The following is a 22919-nucleotide window of genomic DNA, read 5'->3' on the forward strand; positions in this document are numbered from 1 at the left end:
GAAATGCGTTGTTTGAGTAAAAGATCAACACATTCTGAGTATGTGCTGGGGCAGCCCACACTGCACTTCTTTCAGTGCCAATATACCATGCCCACAATGCACTAATCCTAACACGCACGTCTTTCAAATGTGGGAGGAAACCAGAGCACCTGGAGGAAACCCATGCAGTCACGAACAGAACGTACCAACTCCTTACAGACAGTCAGGAGACTGAACCCATGTCACTAGCTGGCGCTATAACAATGTTCTGCTAACCATTACGTTCCCATGACTACAGCAAAATCATTTCCAAAGAATGAATAAAAGAAACAATTCCTGGGATGTGGTGAGCCTCTGAACATCTACCAGGGCTGCTGCTTGTGCCAACAAGGTACAGTTCAATTAGCAAGTTAAAAAAGGGAGGAAATGTTCCAAGTATATCCCAAGCCTCTCCCATACTGATTGTACAAGTTGTTAATCCTTTATAGTCAATGAGCTGACATAGCAAAAGTGTTGCAGCTAATCAAACTAAGCTACCACTTAATGTTGTCACTGAACAGGTTTATGTGATAAAGGCACATTTCTGCCTGGGAACTGAACAACTGTACTGTTGATTAAAAATCTTCCGAAGACATCAATGATGGGCAAGTAATAATCACTGTAATTGTAACCACTGTAAGGACAGATTCTTCTCAACTTCTCTGTCTCTGAAACACAAGAGATTCTGCAGATACTGGAAATCCAAAGCAAAACACACACATAATGCTGGAGGAACACGGCAGGTCAGATAGCAATTTGTAGAAATTAATAAACAGTCGATGTCTTGGCCCAAGATGTTGACTGTTTATTCATCTCCATAGATGTTGCCTGACCTGCTGAGTGTCTCCAGCATTTTGTGTGTGTTCCTCTATCTTTTATAGGAGTTCGACTTTGACGGAGACCAGAATTCCTAAACCAACAAACTTCATTCAGGTTTTGTGCCAGAACCTCTACGACACCGTCAGTATTCTGACCACTACCACCAATCACCATTCAATCTTCCAGTCATCCAGCTTTCCTTCAGCCCGACTGCTGCAGGTGGTTAGGGTGGGCTGTCGGGCACTCTCCAGCTGACCAACCAATCTAATTCTTTCTGTGGCTGCAGTACGCAAGACAAGCTTTCCACTACATCTCAGAACATATGACGCATTGATAAATAATAAATCTATTTCAAAGTAGATAGACCATTATTCATCTTCACCAGCCAATGGTGTTGATGTCTCATCAGCCAATGAGAAAGGTATAAGTTTCTGACTTGGTCTCCAGCTATATTGATAACTAATCTCCCTTCTATACTGATTTGGGCTGTCATGTGGAAAGTTTTGTCCTCGGCCAATTCACAGGCCCAGATTTATTCGATAATGGTCCCCTCATGCACTGGGAACTCTCCTCCACAGTACTTTTGGACTGCACTTTTTTACTGTCAAGGTTCAAATTAACCACATACAGTGAAATGCGTCATTTGCATTCACAGCCAACACAACTGAGAATATGCTGGGGGCGGCCCACAAGTGTCGCTACATATTTTGGCACCAACATAGCATTCCCACCATGCTTAGCAGAGCAACGCAGACCACAACAAACTTGTGTAGTTTAATCCCTCTATATAACACCTTATTGACCTAGGAGGATGATCCCACGACTGGTTCTTCTCCATTGCTACTTTCTAATCACTGGGTTGTTTAGGCAGTGCTTATTGCTTCTCCAATGGGGGGCAGGTACTACAGAGAAACACAGCAAGGAAACAGGCCATTCGGCCCAATGCATTCACACTGACCAGTAGGCACCCCAACTTCCAGCTCCAGGTCCACAGTCCTCTATAGCACAGTGACCAGAATCCTCAGTGAGATACTTGTACAGACACACAGTGGAGAGTATCCTGGCTGGTATTAAAACACCAACGACCAGGAGCAAGAAAAGTCTACGTAAAGTGGTGGACACAGCCAGCCCATTACAGGCAAAGCTCTACCCACCAAGCACATCTATAAGGAGCAAGAAAATGCACATGTCTATCATGTTCACAACCATCAGGCTCCTGAACTAGCATGGACAACTACACTCCACAATTCTGAACAGATTCCTCAACCTACAGACTCACCTGCAAGCACATTACAACTCCTGCTCTCAGTATGATCTAAATATCGATCTACGTATTTGCACATTGGTTGTTAGTCAGTCTTAATGTATAGTTTTAGATAAGTTCTTTATTTCCTGTAAACACCTGCAAAGAAATTACTCTGTGGTGACAGAACCTAGTTTGATAGTAAATTTACTTTAACTTTGATATCTTAAATGCTGTCAAACACACCTCGCTCACCACAGTCTCAGGCAGTGAGTTCCAGGTAGTCACTTCTCTGAGTTAAAGGAAAGGTCCTCTCCCTCAAATGTCCTTGAAACTCTTACCTTTGCCCTAAGTCCATGCTCTCCAGTTTTATCAGCCTCTTTTATAGTCTACCCTGTCTACACCACTCAAAATTTTATGTACCTCAGTGTCTTAATGTCTTAATCTTTTCTGCTTCAGGGAACACAGACTCAGCCAGCCTCCCGCATCACTGAAAGGCTCCATTTCAGGGCCATCCTGGTGAATCTGCATCCCCCGGTGAATCCTGGTGAATCTCTGTTATCTCTCCGGTGAATCCTGGTGAATCTCTGTTGTCTCTCCGGTGAATCCTGATGATTCTCGTTTTCTCTCCACTGAATCCTGGTGAATCTCTGTTGTCTCTCCACTGAATCCTGGTGAATCTCTGTTGTCTCTCCGGTGAATCTCTGTTATCTCTCCGGTGAATCCTGGTGAATCTCTGTTGTCTCTCCGGTGAATCCTGGTGAATCTCTGTTATCTCTCCGGTGAATCCTGGTGAATCTCTGTTGTCTCTCCACTGAATCCTGGTGAATCTCTGTTGTCTCTCCACTGAATCCTGGTGAATCTCTGTTGTCTCTCCACTGAATCCTGGTGAATCTCTGTTGTCTTTCCACTGAATCCTGGTGAATCTCTGTTGTCTCTCCACTGAATCCTGGTGAATCTCTGTTGTCTCTCCACTGAATCCTGGTGAATCTTTTCTGCACTCTCTCCAGTACTGATATATCTTTTTCTGATTAAACTGATTAACTCTTTAGGTTATAAAGGAGTGATGGTAGACAAAGATACATTAGGGACATTTAAGAGACACTTAGGTGAAAGGAAGGCAGTGGGCTATCTGGGTGGAAGGGTTGGATTAATCTTGGAGTATGTTATAAGGTCAGCATTATATTGTGGGCTGAAGGGTCTGTACTGTGCTGTAGTGTAGATATTCATAAATCAGGTCAGCTCACTGCCTCTGAACACAGCAGCTCCCTCTTAGACTACACATGTCACCATTTCTCAACAATAAGCATCAGGACCAGAGTCTTGTAGGGCAGGTACCATGGGCACTAGACCCCACCCCCAGAGTCTTGCATGACAGGTACCATGGGCACTAGACCCCACCCCCAGAGTCTTGCATGGCAGGTACCATGGGCACTAGACCCCACCCCCAGAGTCTTGCATGGCAGGTACCATGGGCACTAGAACCCACCCCCAGAGCCTTGTAGGACAGGTACCATGGGCACTAGACCCCACCCCCAGAGTCTTGCATGACAGGTACCATGGGCACTAGACCCCACCCCCAGAGTCTTGCATGGCAGGTACCATGGGCACTAGAACCCACCCCCAGAGCCTTGTATGGCAGGTACCATGGGCACTAGACCCCTCCTCCAGAGTCTTGCATGGCAGGTACCATGGGCACTAGACCCCACCCCCAGAGTCTTGCATGGTAGTTACTGTAGGCAATAGACCCCCCCCCTCCCTCTCAGTGTCTTGCATGGCAGATACCACGAGCTCCCCCCACCCTTTCAAGGACATTTTCAAAAGCTGGCATCCATCATTAAGGACCTCTCCACCTGGGACATGTCTCCTTTTCATTCAGGGAGGGGTTGCAGGAGCCTGAAGACACACACTAATGGCTCTCAAAACAGTTTCTTCCCTTCTGACATAACATTTCTAAATGGCCCATGAATCCATGGAACACCACGTTGCTATTTTGAGTCCTGAAGAGGGGTTTGGGTCCAAAACGTCGACTATTTATTCATTTCCATAGATGCTGCCTGACCTGCTGAGTTCCTCCAGCAGTGTGTGCGCATTACTTCACTTTCAAATTAATGGTTGTTTATTTAGCAATAGAGTGAAAAGTAGACCCTTTGAGCCACACAACCCCAGACAAACCTAATCACCGAACAATTTACAAATTCCCTTTATGTATTGCACTGTACTGCTGCCACAGAACAACACATTTCATGACATATGTAAGTGATAATAAACCTGACTCTGATTTAGTCCAACTGTGTACACTAATTCTAATTAAGTGCACCCATTGCTGGACGTCTACCTTGCCTGTAACTCAGATGGTCAGTATAATATTAAAATCAGTGTAAGGTACACTGTTGCAAGTCAGCAGGAAGTGGATATTACACACTAATTACATTCTACCACATAATGATACAGTCAATATACATTCATTTTGTACGTGTAATTTTCCATAATGTCTGAACAAATCCTAGTCGAATGAATGCAACCACACTGAAGAATATCAACCAACACTTACAGTGTCCCCATCCTGGCCAGACCTTGATGTGTAATAAGAACGATTGAGATGCCTTCCATGTTTACAGGAAGCCTATCTCCATTCCATTACCCCACACTCAAAAAAAACTGGGATAGTTTGGCCAAAATCCTGACAACCACCATAAATCTGACACCACCATTGATCAAAGCTGGAATCATACTGGCCTCCAACACCATATGGCAGCAGAAATGGAACAAACTTGCCCCACGTTACCAATGTAAAAATACCATCTATGTGCCCGATGTGACAACTGGGCCCTCGCAACAGAGACAAACTGTTTCAAAAGTTCATAAATCCTTCCATGACCTCCACTCTCCTTGTTCTCCAGTCACCTGTGATCTTTGAGTTCCTCTAATTCTGGCTTCCTGTGCGCTTCCCCTTTTACTTGACTGACAGCTGGGCAGTAATAAGACCATAAGCTATAGGAGCAGAGTTGGGACGTACAGCTAACCAAGTCTGCTCCGCAATTTCATCATGGCTCACCCATTCTCCTGCCTTCTCTCCATCACCTTTGGCATTCTGATGAATCAAGAACCTATCAACCTTTGCTTTAACCCAATGACCTTTTGCAAGTACTAATTGCACAAGTCTTTCTAATAAATGTCCCTTCAGTTTTCATAGTGGACTCTTTCCCAAAACCTATTGAGAATCTTCTTAATAGTCGCCACTTTGTTGTTCATTGTGATGACATGGTTGTGAACCTGTAGCTTCAAAGGATTTTTTTCACCAATGTCCGCTGATGTTAGTAACTGAAATTATTTACACCAGACTTGGGGGCTCAAGAATGCGGCTGCATGTTCTGGCTACTTCTTCCAAAAGTCCTGGTCCCTCCCCTTCTCCTCAGTGTCTTTGATGAGGCCAAACACGCTTGATTTAAGTGACCAACATGGCTGCCCTGATGGTCAGCAGCACTTGCCCTGAATTGAGTGGCTCCAAGTCCTTTGTTTCACTTGGGACTGACTTACTACTTTCGACCTCTGAAATAGCTCAGCTCATTCTCTCACAAGGGCTTTCTCCCTCCCCTATTGTGAAGCATTCTGCTATTTCACCAGTGATGGGGGGGGGGGGGGGAGGAAGCTGAGAGAACGTGAACACCACTAAGGTATCGGAAAACAAGAGGGTATGGCAGGGCCCCCTCTCTCTGAGAGGCCGACTGCAGTGTACTGTTGGGAGTTAACAGCATGACTGAAGTCTTAGGACGCAGTACAGACTGACCTTTGGCAAAGGCCTTCTTTCAAAGAGCAGATATTCAGGCACAGTTGGGATTATGTTCTTAAAAACCATGCTAAGTTTCTCTCAGATAAAGAAGGAAAGAGGAGGTTTGGGGGAGAGTGCAGAAACCTACCTGCGTCAGAAGATGCACACGAAAGAATTCAAATCTTGGGGCTAAATTAGTTCCACATGCCTCTGATGGGCACTAACTTACAACATAAAAGAGAAAGAGCTTTATGAAAGATTTTACTGTCTTGAATCAATCACTTCAAGTCAGAGAGTGCCAGTGACATCTCTTTGTCCTTTCCTGAGTCTTCTGAATCAAGGAAGCCACAGTCTTTTGGTCTTTATCACTTTGTACTGAGTAATGGCCACGTAATTTGGAGTTCAGAGACAAAAAAAAAACCCCTAGACTGATTGGGGGGGGGGGGGAACAACCTAATCCAAGGGTTTGAAACATCTGGAAGTGAAAATTGCTCAGAAGAGTTCTCTGAAATTTGTTTTTACGCGCCACCATGTATGTACATGCAATGTAGAACATACTCCTTAAAATATACAAAAGGTCCCTCAGCTTTGCCAATCCAGTCACCACAGCAACCCTGGGGAAGGAGAGCAGAGGGGATGGGGGACAAACCTTGCATTGCCAACCAACACCCTCAGTAAAGAACCTAATCCATGTATTGGTTCAGAGGCTTCACTTCAGTCATTTCTTCCCTTTTAACCGTAAAGTTCTTTCTCAAAGCTGACCATCTTAAGCAAACTGATTAAAATTGTTTTCCTGCGATTATACTTTTCCAATGTGACCACATTATGCTAATTGTACACAGATGGGTTGAATGTTTCCCTGTTCAGCATCAACTTGACTAACAGGAGGGTTAATACCAGCAGTGGCGGCCTTCACTGGAGATTTTGCAATGACATTCCACAAGAGACGAATATTGCCAAGTGTTTGGTGCATAGAGACACTGCTTTCAAGCCAGGAACATGATGTTTCCCAGACCATTCTTACCCTGTGTCCCAATGTAAGGCCGGAGAAGTCAGCCTTTGTCCATTGGTACTTGCCCTGATTTTGCATGTGGTAACACAACTCGCAGCAAAAGTTGTCCAAATTTTGACAATTACCCAGACACAATGCCACCCTTGCTTGTAGAGACTCTCATCCTATTGCCCACCCACTCACCTCCCATCTCACTCCCTCCGACTCATACCTCCATCATCTCACTCACCACTTCAACCCCTCACACTCAATCCTTCATGCCCCCACTCACCCCTTCACACTCACATATCCACCCCTCACATTCACACCTCCAACCCCACTCACCCTTCACCCCCTCACACTCACTTTCACCGACTCACTCATCTTTTGCCTCCTCACACTATCCCCTTCGCACCCTCACACTCAATTTCACTCTCATTCTCACCCCTTCACACTCTCACACTCCTTCAAACTTACTTTTACTCTCTCACACATTCACCCCTCCACCCTCTCACACTCACCCCTTGCAATCACTTTCACTGTCCCTCACACCGCCCCCTTCACACCCACACAAGGTCCCAGACTAAGGGCCCAATCGCAATTAACAATCTCACACTCAGCCCCTTGCACTCACTTCTACTATCTCTTTCACTCACCCCTCCATCCCCTCATACTCACTTTCACTGTCCCTCACACCACCCCCTTCACACCCACACAAGGTCACTGTCTATGGGCCCAATAACAATTAATCAGATCCAGTGGCAGTACAACAGGCCTAGGACACAGGTGTCGCTTCCAAGTGCCTGATCAGCCCCCACTTTATTATACTGTTATGATTTAAATGATACACGGCGCCAGTGCCCTATTTTCGAATCACCCGGGTTCCTGTCACATTCAGGTCAGATTCTGCCTTTCAGCGCCGCCTATCCTCCGCCCTGGAGAGCAGCTTCTCTCATTTGCCTGATAGGTGGCAGATGTATTCGGTGAGAGGAATCATTAAACGTTCACCGACAATAAACAGCGCGTCGTTAACCCTCTTGGGTCCGGGGTCTCTCTTACCTGAAACATTTGCCATCGGCTGGTCGTCCCGTGTTGACGGCCCGCGACCCCCGGTCGCTCAGCCCCCCTCCCGACGGGGTGTTCTTGTCCTGAGACTCGGGGCAAATCCACTCCTCCTCCTCATTCAGCGTAGGCAAGTAACCACAGACCACTTGTATGCGGGACAGTTCGGAGTTCCCGACAAACAGAGGATTCTCCCCGCCGGTCCTGACATACTGAAGGTAGATGTCCGAGGTCAGGAACATTTGGTAACAGTTTTCTTCCATCAGGGTCTGAATCTCGTTCTGCGCCTGGTCAAACATCGAGGAGTCGATCTGCTGTTTCCTGATAGCCTCCGTGATGTAGTACTTGGTGGCTGCCTTGAGCTGCCTGGATACGGCGCTATTCTCCACGTATCGCTTGTGGATGACCTTGGCAAGTTTCAGGGTCTTGGGGTCGGCCACATCCATCTGCCTGTAACCTTTGCAGGCGAACCAGAAATCCAGCGTGTCCACGCGTTCTTCCCTCTCCAGGAAGGCGCGGAAGAGTTGCGCTCCGTCCTGATCGCCCAGCAGCGAGTTCAGAGACTTGGTCCAGCGGCTGAGCGGAGAGTCGGGGGAAGCGCTGCCCTCGGGCTCCCCCAGTTCGTCGTCCTCCCTCCTGGGGGCCGGGTTGACCGCCGGCTCCTTTAGACTGTGACCCTTGCCGGGGGCGTGCGGTTGGCATCTCTCTCCTTCCTCCCCCGGCACCGGCGGCCTGGGAGCATCTGCTCTGAAGGCGGGCACGAGGGTAGCGACGTTCATAGCTCGGGAGCCGAGACTACACAGCCTCTGTCTCTCTCTCTCTCTCTCACTCTCTGCAAAGCGTTCACTCAGCGGGGGATGACAGGACCGTCTTCAGTCTGCAATGGAAAGTATCGATTTAATGGAACCTGACTTCAAACAGGATAAGCAACGAAACACATACACACACACTTCACACGCATAGAAACACCACACACACAGATACACACACTGACACAAACACACGGACTTCACACGCACATAGACACGTACAAAGACAGACACTCATACAAACACAGAACAAGCGATCTTATTTAATCCCGTCTTTTGGCCCAGAGTTATATCTTGAAGTTAAACAAAAACATTAAAAATGTTTTGAAAGTTACTGAAATGTTAAGGAAAAATGAAGGTTCTGCCTTTCGATAAAACTCTTTCCCAAACTTTCGGTGTGTAAGATATAAATCTGAGCTGAATATCAGGAGTTGGTGCTAGTTTAGGTTGCACAGACCTTGAGCATCTTGGACTCCCCCCACCCCCCACCGCCTCGTTCCCTGTGGTATCAACAAAAACCATCCCCTGTCCTGACCTCCCCCCCCCCACAAGGAGCTTCGACATAAATTATAAACGCCTCCCCCCACAACATTAACATCAGAGAAATGCAAAACTCGTCCTTATAAAGGAGATTACACTGAGCTTTGATCGTCAGACACCTTCCCCCATCGCACACACAGCCCAGGCGGGGACATGTGGAACTCACGTCTACAGCTACACTCCTAAAGGATAAATAATGGAAATTGATCTTTGCAATGACGGAGGCAGACCCAGGCCCGGTGTCAGAGGTGAAGCGGGCTCTCGGCCAGACCCAGCTTCACTAGCATATTTCAAAGGGTTCCTCCTCTCTGCTCGCAAGTTACAGCCGGAGCCATAGAGAGCGCCCCACTTTCTCTCCAACCCCCCCCCCCACCCCGCGGGCTGAACACCCGGGTTCCAGGATCTGTCACCCCCTTCCTCACAGCGATCCCACCCCACTTGGAGGGGTAAGAGCAGGCTTAAGGGAGGGGACGGTAGAACGGTAAAAGAAAAAGGCAGCCCCTCTCGAAAATGCATTTTAGCGATACCCCTTCCCCCCCCACCCCTCTCCCCAGAGACCCACTCTGTTCCTCGCTCAGATGGCCACTAGTCTTCCTCTCTCAGACTCTTTTCCCAGTATCGCTACCACGGCCCATTCAAACCGTCTCTCCAGTTCAAAGGAATGTCAGTAAACATCAAAAGACGCCGCGAAGGCCACGAACAACGCAGAGACTCACAACTTACCATAAATCCATTCCTTCGCCTCCCAAACAGATGATTCCTTCCTCTTTTTCGTCAGACAGAACCCCAAGAATTTATTTTACAGCGAGTGCGTGTAAAGCAAATCGCGGTGGGTATTTTCGTTGGCAGAATTCATTTGGTTTATTCACGTAAAGCGTGTTCTCTCTCGTTCCCCTTGAATCCCTTCTTTTCGGTTCCTCCTTTACCTTTAACTCCGTGACTCCCCGCTCCAAATGCCCCCCCGGCTATTCCAACACACATGCAGAAATCTGGAGCTGCGGTTTAAGTGTGAACTTCAAAGAGATCAGCCGATCATCGAATCCAGCAAGAGAGATAGCGACCAAAGAAGCAGGCAGCGTCCCGACAGACAAGAGCCAGGGGCGCGGGCAGCCGGCAAATGAGGAACAGGCTTCCAAAAACACGGGCCGCCACTCCGGCAATTAACACCCGCGATCTTCTGCCCGCCGCCGTGCCAGGGATTTATAAACTTTCCAGGACCTTATCAAAGGGAATCCGTCCTCAGCCAACTCCCTGGGGGTGGAGACGTCAGTAGTGACTAATGTACCGCCCCAATCGCATCATAAACTTTCATTCCTCGCTGCAATGTGAATTGTCACTTAGAGCTGTTCTGATCATTTTTTTGATGTTGGTCCTCCTCGCCCAGCCGCCGGACCAGACTCCTTAGAAGTTTTTTCCTCTTCTCGGATTTGCATTTATGCACGCAACGTGTGGCTGTTTTTTTTAACCACATAAAAAATGCATTTTCAAACTCCGTCACGGCGATAGGCGTAGAAACTCCGGGCGCTAAGATGAAGAGGCCTTGTGCGGGGAACCGACTGAAAGCCTGTCGGGCCATTGAAAACTTTTCGAAGTTTTGCTTGGGGTTACTTTATTACATGAATAATCTCACTCCATATTTACAAATGGAAAAAAATAAATTAATCGCATCGCCCTTCCACAATGACAAATACACACTTTTTTTTTAAAAAAAGGCAGCAATTTCGATGTTTCCCGGAGAGTAAACACTGAAATGGTAGCCAGGCAGTTTTAGCATTGTTAAAACGCGGATCTGCATATCAAAGTTTGCAAAACGCGTTAATGATTTTTTTTCTTTTTGTTTTAAGGATAATGTCAGGGAGCCGCACATGAAAACCATCTGTACAAATCGTATTACTAACCAAAGAATTGAGAAGTCTGTTTTTTATATACAAAAGCAGTTGTTGCCTTTGATGCAGGTCTAGCGCTTTTTAAAGGCAGCAGGACTTCAAATGCGCCGAAAGTTTGAGACACTGCTGCCAACGATTTTAGACTTTTCAAATATCCGAATATCTCTGAACACCACCAGCCTCGATTTACTAGTAACAAGAGGTCAGAATGCAAATGAGCCTCAGAGCCTTAAATGACATTACAGTAAACTATAAAACTGCAAGAATTAGTAAAAGAATTTAGTAAATCCATCCTAACCGAGGTTTTAAAAGTGTGTAATCAATAGTGATCTAATTTAAAATATAAAAAAGGTAGTTAATAACTGAAGCCTGTAATTTATTAGGGGAGGTAATTTTAGAATCAGTGAATACTGCCCTGCTTTGAAGTTGCCCTTTTAATGTCTGTCACGTGGGTTTTATTGGACTGATTGTATATTTGTAATCTTTTCTGTCACTGTTAGCTGCAGACTTTAATAACATGCTAATCTTGCATGTGGCCTTTATTGAAAAGTTGACTAAATGCAAGTTTGTAAAGCTAAGTGCTAAATACAACAGAACCGTGCTCCCCTACAACTTTAGAGCATTCCAGACGTTTGCAAACACTAAATTGATATTTTAACTTCCTGCAACTAAAACATAGTCCCTGCATTTTCTCTGAAAATTATTCTAAATATTCAATATCAGGGATGTTTTCTGCACGGATGAGGCGATGGCCCAGTTTCTGGTTGTTGTAAAGCAGTGGGAAAGGAGACACTGTCCCTTTAAAATAATTATCTGTGGGAGATCGGAAGTGGTTAGTGAGGGGAAAGGCTTCTCTTGGTAAACAGCAGCGCTCTCTCAGGACGACAGCCAATCAAACATTAACTAGGCAGCCCAGGTTTACAACCAGTACCATCGGGAGAGGCCCTGTAATCACAATGCAAATACTCTTATTCATGCATAACCTTTCATTTCTGCCGACTTTCCCTAGATTAAAAGAGCGCGCATTCTTTGGTCTCTTGTGCGTTGGGTAGGGAGAAGGAAGAGAGGAGAGGCTGGCCGCAGCCGCTAGGGCAAACGCTCTGGGCGGTAGAAGTGTGCAATCGAGGCCGCTGCCGCCTCCTGTAAACTCTCCAGGCCCTAGATAGAGACATGCTCTGGATTTGCTCAAAACTGCTTCGGATCTCAAGCCCAGCTTCATTAACACAACTCATTATGTTTTCAACACGCTAAAGATATTTCTTTATCATTTACATATAGTTATTACTTTGAACATATTTCACGGTTAATGGCACACATGCATAAACATACCATCTATTGTTCCAACCGTTTTTGAAATAACTTACAACTTTGTAAAATTATTATTTTGTTACAGAATCCCAGGTTCTGACACTCTTAATTCTCTCCAGCCTAAGAATCAAAGTAATTATCATTATCTTTAGGCATTCCTGTTGCAAACGTTATTGCACCTGCTTTCTTTCACAGTATATTGTGATGCATAATGAAAGCAAGCAGGCCTCAGATAATACCAGGACACTTTCAGTGTGACCATCCTAGTGTTTTCACACCAGGAGCAGTGGGCTTGTCTGCAGTGTAATTGTGAGGAAGTGGATTTACCAAGCCTGTTGAAACAAATTTCAAAATGACAATTATTCCTCTGAAGTCCTGGGATGAGTGGTAGTTTTACATCAGGGTGTGGGTGTGATAAACTATCTGCTTCAATACAGGTTTAACACATTGACTGCAGTGAGGTCCTTACTGAAAATTCTGTAGAATCATTGGTTACTGACTGCTCTAACGTCAGCTGCTTAAAAACTCTTTCTGGCTTCCTAGAGCAGCTTTCAATATCCTAACTGGAGCATTATTTTCCTTTGTCCAGCTCCTTCTGAAAGTACAGCCCACTTGGAAAAGGTTGCCTGAGGGGCATCTGAGCCAAATCGTGTCTTCCAGCAACCTGGCAGAACTCAGTAGTTTGGTAACTTCACTCACATCAACGCCAAACTGACTCCACGACCTATAGACTCACTTTCATGAACTCCACAACTCATGTTCTTGGTACTATCTATGTGTTATTTCTTTTGCATAATTTGCCTTGCCCATTAGTCTTTGATCAGTCTTTGTTTATGTGTGTTTTTTCATAACTTCCGTTGTATTTCTTTATTTTCCTGTAAATGCTGACAAGGAAATGAATATCAAGGTAGTATATGGTGATATATATGTACATTGATAATAAATTTGCCTTGATTTTGACTTTGATGAGACATCAGAGCACTTGAATTATTTCATATCTCTACTGTCTCCTCTTCAAAGTTCAAAGTACGTAAGTAAGTATACTATATACAACCTTGAGCTTCATCTCCTTACAGGCAGCCATAAAACAAAGAAACCCAGTAGAACTCATTTAAAAATAGAAGATTGTTGAACACCCAACATGAAGAAAAAAAGAACAAATCATGCAAACAATAAAAGCAGATAACCTTCAACTGAAGTTCGCAAAAGTGAGTCCAGAGTGGCGAAGCCAGACCAGGAGCCCGTTAGCTGTAAGCCTCAACTTCATTTCAGTGTGGGGTTGAGTAAACCTCGCGAAGTTGAGGCTGAACGCCTCCGCCCTCTCCCCGCCAACCGCTACCCTCACCAACTTCCTTTGCACAGCTCACAGTTTCTCCCAAACCCAACCCAACGACCACCTCAGGAAAATGGCCTTTCATTTACCTCCTAGCTGGTATTAACTAAATCAGCAAAGACTGGACTGGTTTAGCCTGTCACTACATTAGTAAATAGCCTTATCCATAAAGACTCTGTAATGAAAGTGGCAACAATACGTAATAATAAATTAAACTCTGTGCTTTGCCAGTGAAAACCTCACAAAGAACTTGGAAAGATATTGGAGCAAAAGACAGCAGACACAAAAGCAGAAAATGCTGGAGATATTCAGCAGGTCAGGCAGCATCTGTGGGAGAGGAACACAACCTGTATTTCAATTGAAGGACCTCAAAGTCAAAGTAAATTTATTGTCAAAGTACTTATATGTCACCATACACAGTATTACCTTGACATTCATTTTCTTGCAGGTATCTACAGCAAAATAAATACAACAGAATTTTTGAAAAACTATAAAGGCTGACAACCTGAAAGAAGACAAATTGTGCAATTAAAAAATACTGAGAATGAGATGTAGAATTCTTTAAAGTGAGTCTTTTGCAGGGGTTCCCAACCATTTTTATGCCACAGACCCTTAGCATTGATTGAGGGGTCTGTTGGAAACTCCTGGTCTACAGGTTGTGGAATAAGTTCAGTGCTGAAGTGAGTGACGTTATTTGATTCAGGGCCCTGTTGATTCCTGAACCTGGTAGGGTGGGGCATTTCATCAGAGCTGAGGAAGTTAGAAGCGTGTTTGAGGTTGCCGCGATGGGGCAGGTGTAGACAACAGGGTGTATGTCTGTGATTGGGTGGACAGCAAAGCTTTCAAGTTAACTTTCCAGTGGCTTGACTGGAAGACCACGAAGCAGTGATTTTTTTTGCCACTTTTCCAACTGAGTGCTTGCATTGCGGTCTTTTCCACACTGAAGAAAATGACTGCAGGTTGGGAGTCCGCAGAACACCTTTGTTCAGTCTGTAGGTGAACCCAGAATTTACAGTCACCTGTTGATTTAATTCCCCAACCTGTTGCCACTCTGCATGCTCTGTCTTCATGTTCAACTGCCCACATTACTCCTCACTAACTTTCAGCTCCCTGGCCCTGACTGCCTCATTTTCACCATGGATGTCCAGTCCCTATACACTTCTATCCCCCATCAAGAAGGCCTTAAAACTCTCTGCTTCTTTCTCAATAAAAAAACCAACTAGTTCCTCTTCATCACCACCTTCCTTTGTCTGGCAGAACTGCTCTTCACCCTCATCAATTTCTCCTTCAGCTCCTTCCTCTTTCTCCAGACTCGTGGGCAGCTGCTTGGGCTCCGGTTATGCCTGCCTTTTTGCTGGCTACGCAGAACAGTCCATGTTCCAAGCCTTTCCCCAGTTTTTGCACTACACTGAAGACTGCTACTTCATGCACCCATCAATTTCATCAACTTTGCCTCCAACTCCCACTCTGCCCTTAAATTCACTTGGACCATTTCTGTTACCTCCCTCCCCTTTCTCAATCTCTCTGTCTCCATCCCAACTGTCAACCAAAATCTTTTATAAACTTACCAATTCCCATGTCTATCTTGACTATACCTCTTCCCACCCTGCCTCCGTCTCTGGTAAAAATGCTATTCCTTTTTCTCAGTTCTTTCATCTCCACCTCATTCATTCCTGGGATGTGGCTTTCTTTTCCACAACATCAGAAATGTCCTCCTTCTTCCAGGAACAGGATCTCCCTTCCACCACCATTGATGCAGCCTTCACCCACATCACCTCCATTTCCCAGATAAGTGTGCTCACCTCAGCTTCCCACCACCTTAACAGTGATAGAGTTCCTCTTGTCCTTAACTGGCACCCAATGAGCCTCCACATCCAACACATCATTCTCCGCAATTTCCACCATTTCCAAAGGGATCCTACCACCAAATACATCTTTACCTCCTCCCTGCCCCCCTCCCCCCCATTATCTGCTTTCCACAGTGATCCTTGAATCCTTGGTCCATTCATCCCTCCCCACTAATCTCCCTCCTGGCACTTATCCCTGCAAACAGCTAAAGTGTTACACCCGCCCATTCATCTCCTCCTTCACCTTCATTCAGGCCCCAAAGCAGTCCTTCCGGGTGAGGCAACACTTCATCTGTGAATCTGCTGGGATCGTCCATTCAGTGCTCCCAATGCAGCCTCCTCTATATTGGTGAAAGCCGTCGTAAATTGGAGGACTGCTTCATCAAGCACCAGAGTTACAAGGTGGGGGTAGAGGAAGGAGGACTAGCTGAAAGGTGATAGTTGAAGCCAGGTGGGTAGGAAAGGTAAAAAGGCTGAAGAGGAAGGAATATGATTGGAGAGGAGGGTGAACCATGGGAGAAAAGGAAGGAAGAAGAGATCCAGGTGGAAGTGAAAGGTAAGTAAGAAGAGGTAAGAGGCTAGAGAGGAGAACAAAAGAAGAGGGGAGGGGAGGAAACTTTTTTTTAACAGGGAGGAGAAATTGGTACTGCATTCATGCTATCACGTTGGAGGCTACCCAGGTGGAATATAAGGTTGTACTGCTCCACCCTAAGGATAGTCTTGTTGTGACACAAGAGGAGGACATAAATTGGCATGTCAGAATGGGAATGGGAATCAGAATAAAAATGCTTGGCCACTGGGAATTTCTGTTTTTGGTGGGTGGAGTGAAGGTGCTCGATCAATCAGTCACTCAAATAAAATGGGTTTCATCAATGCAGAGTTTAAAGTTCAAAGTAAAGTATCAGAATACATACATGTCACCAGATACAATCTTGAGATTCATTTTTCCTGCAGGCATACTCAGTAAATCTATAGAACAGCAACTGTAAACAGCATCAATGGACAGCATACTGCAAATGCAAATGTAAGTCAATAGCAATAAATAATGAAATAACAAGATAAAGAGACCATTGGCTGTGGGAACACCAGAAGTAGAATGAGTGTAGATATTCCTTTCTGTTCAGAAGCCTGATGGTTGAGGAGTAGTAACTGTTCTTGAACCTAGTGGTGCGGGTCCTGAGGCTCCTGTACCTTCTACCTGATGGCAGCAGTGAGAAAAGAGCATGGCCTGGGTGCTGAGGATCTTTGATGGTGGACGCCACTTTTCTATGACAACGTTTCATGTAAATGTGCTCAATGGTTGGGATGGCTTTACCCGTGATGTATTGGGCCAAATCCATTACCTTTGTAGCATTTTCTGTTCAAAAGCACTGGTGTTCCCCTACAAGGCCATATTGGGAACCCACCATCCAGGATAAGCCATCTAGTCACAGTCGCCATTGGGCAGAAAGTATAGAATCCTGAAGTCCAACACCATAAGGTTCAAGAACAGCTACTTCCCTTCAACTACTCCATTCCTGAACTAATTAGCACAACTAATCACTGCCTTAGTTTTGCAACACTAAGATCAGTTTGATTACTTTGCTGCCATACAATGGACATTGTTTTGTTTTGTTCATTTCTTGAATAATTTATATTTATGCTTTTCTTGTGAATGCTACTCAGTACAGGTTTTACACATGAAATGATCACATTGACTGCAGTGAGGTCCTCACTGAAAGTTCTGTAGAATAGTTGGTTACTGACTGCTCTAATGTCAGCTGGTTAAAAGCTCTTTCTAGCTTCCTAAAGCAGCTTTCAATATCCTAACTGGAGCATTATTTCCCTTTGTCCAGCTCCTTCTGAATGTACAGCCCACTTGGATAAGGTTGCCTGAGGGGCATCTGAGCCAGATCGTGTCTTCCAACATCTTGGCTTATCTCAGTAGTTTGGTAATGAGAGATCAGGTCACATGAATTATTTCATATCTGCCTTGCCTCCTTTTCAATGGTTCAATGGACATTTACACTACATGCTGCATCCGCAAAGGAAACAGCATTATGAAGGACCCCATGCACCCCTCATACAATCTCTTCTCTCTCCTGCTGTCTGGGAAAAGGCTCCGAAGCATTCGGGCTCTCACGGCCAGACTATGTAACAGTTTCTTCCCCCAAGCTTTCAGACACCTCAATACCCGAAGCCTGGACTGACACCTTACCCTACTGTCCTGTTTATTATTTATTGTAATGCCTGCACTGTTTTTGTGCACTTTATGCAGTCCTGTGTAGGTCTGTAGTCTAGTGTAGCTTTCTCTGTGTTGCTTTTTTTACGTAGTTCAGTCTAGTTTTTGTACTGTGTCATGTAACACCATGGTCCTGAAAAACGTTGTCTCATTTTTACTATGTACTGTACCAGCAGTTATGGACGAAATGACAATAAAAGTGAGTTGACTTGAATAGTTCAAGTTAACATCAGAGAATGTGTATAGTATACAGTCTGTAATTCTTACTCTTCGCGGACATCCACAAAACAGAAAAGAGCCCAAAGAATGAATAACAGAACATGTGAGAACCCCCCAACCCCCTCCCCCTTCCATGCACATTTCCATCTCCCCCACACCCTCACTAACCCCCTTTACATAGCTCAGAACTTCCCCCCACCCAACCCAATCATTACGCCATGAATCCCAAGTGCCTGTGATGTTGCTGATTAGGTTTTTTTTATTGCACCTGTGTGTACACGATAATAAACTTGACCTTGACTTAGACTCTGCAGCTGCAATCACACTGGTCATATCACTTTCCTAGTTTTGATGAAAACTCCTTGATCTCAAATGCCAGCTCTAATTCTTTCCCACAAACATTGCCTGATCTGCTGAGTTCCTCCAGCATTTTGTGTGTGTTGTCCAGCATTCTTTGTTTTTGAGCGGGTAAGTTAGATTCTTGTGAAAAACACTTCTAAATTTGTCATGAAAGAAAGGAAAGAAAGACTTTCTGCGAAATCTTCTTTGACCTTAGAGCAACCTAAAGCGTTCTCCAACCAACAAAATATTTTTTTTGAAGAGTACTTTCTTCATATATAGAGAATATTGCAGGCAATTGCCACAGAGCTAACTCCCACAAACAGCAATGGGATAATAACCAGACTACATTTTTTTTCAAGTGAATGAGAGATAAACACTGGGCAGGACACCTGGGAGAAAGCTTCATTTTCTTTCAAAACAGGCTATGGAAATGCCTGCACTCACCTCCAACCCTTGAGCACCATCTCAGCTCAGTGTCAATACTGTGGGAGCAACACACTATCTGCAAGAGGAATTCAGGAGGTTGAGCAGCTTCCGAGGGAGGAAAGAAAATGTCGACATTTCAGGTCAAAACCCTAGTTCTTGTCCTACCAATGCTGCTCGGCACTTAGCATCCCTCCCACCTGTCCCACACCCCTCCCCAACCATCAGTACCATAGCAACAGCACAAGAGCTGTTAGGATAAGAAACAACTTCTTTCATGAGGCTGTGAAACTATTAAACCTCATTCCACTACCAAGGTCTCATCACATATGATGTGCCAGTAGCATTACACAGTTTACTTTTTAACTTGTGCCATATGTTGTGCCTTATGTTAAATGTCAATTTTCTTGAATAGATTTTATTACTTGTTAATTTATTTGTGGTGATAGTACTTTATGTGTTGTGTGTGAATTATATGTGCTGTGTTGTGCACCTTGGTCTGGAGGAACACATGTACATGATTGAATCTCAATACGCTTGAAATTAACTTGATTTGAGTTCCTCTGGCATTGTGTCTTCAGATTCCAGCACCTGCAGATCTCTTGTGTTTCTGAAACACTAGTCTGTTTCAAAGTTCAAAGTAAATTTATTATCAATATATATATAGGTATGTCACTATATACAACCCTGAGATTTATTTTCCTGTGGGCATACTCGGTAAATCCATAGAATAATAACTAAAACAGAATCAATGAAAGACCACCCAATGAGAGCATTCATCCAGAGTGCAGAAGACAACAAACTGTGCAAATATCAAAACAAAGAAATAATAATAAAAAATAAATAAGCAATAAATGGGGCAAGTGAAGTTATCCCCTCTGGTTCAAGAGCCTGATGGCTGAGGAGTAATAACTGTTCCTGTGGGTCTAGAGGCTCCTTCACCTTCTTCCGATGGCAGCAGCGAGGAGAGAGCATGTCCTGGGTAGTGGGGGTCCCTGATGATGGATGCTGCTTGCCTGCAACAGCATTTCATGCAGATGTGCTCAATGGTTGGGAGGGCTTTACCTGTGATGGACTGAGCGGTATCCACTACCTTTTGTAGGATTTTCTGTTCAAGGGGATTGGTGTTTCCAAACCAGTCTGTGATGCAGCCAGTCAACACACTCTCCACTACATTTACATAAGAAGTTTCTTTCCACAAATACTGCCTAACCTGCTGAGAGCATCCAGAAGTAGCTACAAATTTATATCTGCTTACATGTTTCCAAGGTGTATTTAAAAGTAATATGTTTAAATGCTCAACTAAAGTTCAAAGTAAGTTTATTATTATACCCTGAGATTCATTTTCTTGCAGGCATTCACAGTAGAACAAAGAAATATGATAAAATCAATTAAAAACTACAATGAAGACAAACAACCAGTGTGCAAATACAAGAATGAATGAATGAATAAATAAATAGTACTGAGAACATGAGCTATACAGTCCATGAATATGAGTACATAGGTTGTGGAATCAGTTCAAAATATGAAATTTTGCTCACATGCCAGATGATCTGACTAAGGTAGCCACTGTTGAGCTTTTTCCAAAAGTTAGTTTTTGATCACAGTTTGTAGTTGCCTTTAGATTAATAGCATCTGTTTTGCCTTTTGCTTTTGTAGTTTAGTGCTGTCGCTCAGAACTTCTATGGGCATGTGTGGGACTTGAAATTTACAGGATTTTGGAAGGGTATACTGCCTTCGCGGTGCAGGAGGAACATGTACTTGCATGCATCCAGAAGATCACCTTTTACGTGTGGTGACTGGATGATTACAGGGGTGGGAAAAAGTCCCCTGCGTCGCAACTCTCACCCTGCCTTTCACCTGTGTGTCGCACCATGAGAATCTTCCGCAGTCTAAGATGAAGTGCCAGAAAGCAGCAGCTTTGATCCGTACACAAAGGGATATGAGATCAAGATTACCTATTTCATTAAAATTAATTAATATTTTACTTCCAAAAGAAAAGTAAGACTTGCACTTATATTTCCCCACAAACAGATTAGATTTGATTAGCTTCATTTGCCACATATACATCGAAACATACAGTGAAATACATTGTGTCACGGTTTGAGGATGTGCTGGGGGCAGCCCACAAGTGTTGCCATGCCATAGTGTGCCCACAACTCTCTAACCCGAACTCGTACATCTTTGGAATGTTTGAAGTTCAAAGTAAGTTTATTATCAGATCATATGTCACCATATACTGCCCTGAAATTCATTTTCTTGCAGGCATTTACAGTAAATACTAAGAAATACAGTGGAATCAATAAAAATCTACACAGCAAGACCAACAAGCAACCATTGTGAGAAAAAGGCCAAGCTGTGCAAAAACAGAAAGATATAATAAACAGATAGATAGATAGATAGACAGATAAATAAATAAATAAAGCCGAGAATGTAAGTTGTAGAGTCTTTGAAAGTGAGCCCATAGGTTGTGGAATCAGTTCATAGTTAAAGTTAGTGAAGTTATCCATGCCAGTTCTGGGCCTGACGGTTGTAGGGTAACTTAGTGGTGGGGGACCTAAGGCATTTCTTGCGGGCATTTACAGAAAAATAAAGAAATACAACAGAGTTTATGAAAAGCTATAAAGACTGAGAAACAATTGATGAAGACAAATTGTGCAAATAGATAGCTAGACAGCTGAAGTTGCGTCTGTAGGTTGTAGAATCAGCTCAGAGTAGTGATGAATGAAGTTATCCACACCGGTTCAGTGGCCTGATGGTTATTACCCTAGTAATAACTGTTCCTGAATCTAGTGGTGTGGGACCTAAGGCCCTGTTTCCTCCTGGCCATTGTGGTGGCAAGAAGTGGGCATGGCTGGATGGTAGGAACCCTTGGTAGACACTGCTTACTTGTGGCAGCGCTCCATATAAACATGCTCCATGGTGGTGAGGGCTTTGCCTGTGATGGACAGGGCTGAATCCACCACCTTCTGTAGGTTTTTTTGCTCTTGGGCACTGGTGTTTCCCTATCAAGATGTTGATGATAGTGAGTAGTAGTGAACGTAAAAGGGCAGAGAATGCTGGTGAATGCTGAAATGTGAGGTTGAACCCTTATGCAATATTGAGGATCTTGGTATTTGTCTTTATCAGTGGTCTGTGCTAGGAGATTTCAGAAAGGGGGTTTCCACACTCATCACATTACAGAGCTGCAGGAGTTGGAGAGGGCAGAGGAGGGGAGTTGGCACTTTCTTGTCATGACATTTTCACATATAATGCAGGAATTATATCTGTAGCACAAACTGAAAAAGAGATGGTTTAAAAGTTACCACTATAATTAGCATCATATTGGAAGGGGAGTGCATCTTTCAGAAATGTGTTTTAGATCATGGTGAAGGCTTGGGGGGTAGAGGTAGGGAGATGGTACAGGTTGGTAGAGAGGGAGAGGTTGACATGCCATGCAATTAAGTGAAGACACTGTGGCTGGAGTAGTGTCTGGACTCTTGTTTGAAAGCCATTGATCAGTTTCTCTGTCAATTACTTTCCTGGTCATTCTTTCACCTTGAAGGTTAAACTCCTTTGCTCACTGCCTGTGACCGTAAACGACCTCTCCTTTTGAAGTGATTATCCCTTTATCTATGGTGCCGGCAAGGATAGTGCAGAATTTTGTGGTAAATGAGAGCAGAAGGTGCCAAAAACTGTTAAAAATATAGATGATTGGCCTCGCCTGCAGATGTAGTGGCATGGCCAATAGGAGACAATCTATAATTTTCTAATAATCACCAAAAACAAGGAATGACAATAATTTATCAGTAATGGGAGAAGACATAAATACAGTTGTCAGAGTCTCACCCGAGGCCCAATGGAAAGTAGCCTTTTAAGCCAAAAGAGATACAATTAGCGTGTAAAGAATAGGCCTTTGATGTTGGCTTGGAAGTAAAAGGAACACTCTTGGTTAAAAAACGGCTTTCTGTCCAGTAACTTTGGTTACAGACCATTAATAAGATGACTTTGAAGAGCTGAGGGTGTCTTGTTAATCTGCCAATGTAAAATGTTAATGTTACTACACTGGGAAGAGTCCAATCTAAAGGTCACTGAGCTGCAGCTGTT

General features: G+C 44.3%; 1 protein-coding gene across 1 annotated transcript in view; it reads right to left on the reverse strand.

Annotated features, from left to right (window-relative positions):
* The window catches only part of axin2 (axin 2 (conductin, axil)), a 36118-nt gene extending 25601 nt beyond the window's left edge, over positions 1–10517 (reverse strand). The window contains exons 1-2 of the mRNA XM_059948275.1: positions 9978–10517; positions 7903–8782 (exon numbers count right to left, since the gene is read on the reverse strand). Of these exons, the coding sequence (XP_059804258.1) occupies positions 7903–8684 (782 nt within the window). The 5' untranslated portion in view covers positions 8685–8782; positions 9978–10517. The remainder of the gene's footprint in view (positions 1–7902; positions 8783–9977) is intronic.
* Between the last annotated feature and the right edge of the window lie 12402 nt (positions 10518–22919).

This window comes from Hypanus sabinus, chromosome 23, assembly GCF_030144855.1.
Source record: "Hypanus sabinus isolate sHypSab1 chromosome 23, sHypSab1.hap1, whole genome shotgun sequence".
NCBI classification, from domain to species: Eukaryota; Metazoa; Chordata; class Chondrichthyes; order Myliobatiformes; family Dasyatidae; genus Hypanus; species Hypanus sabinus.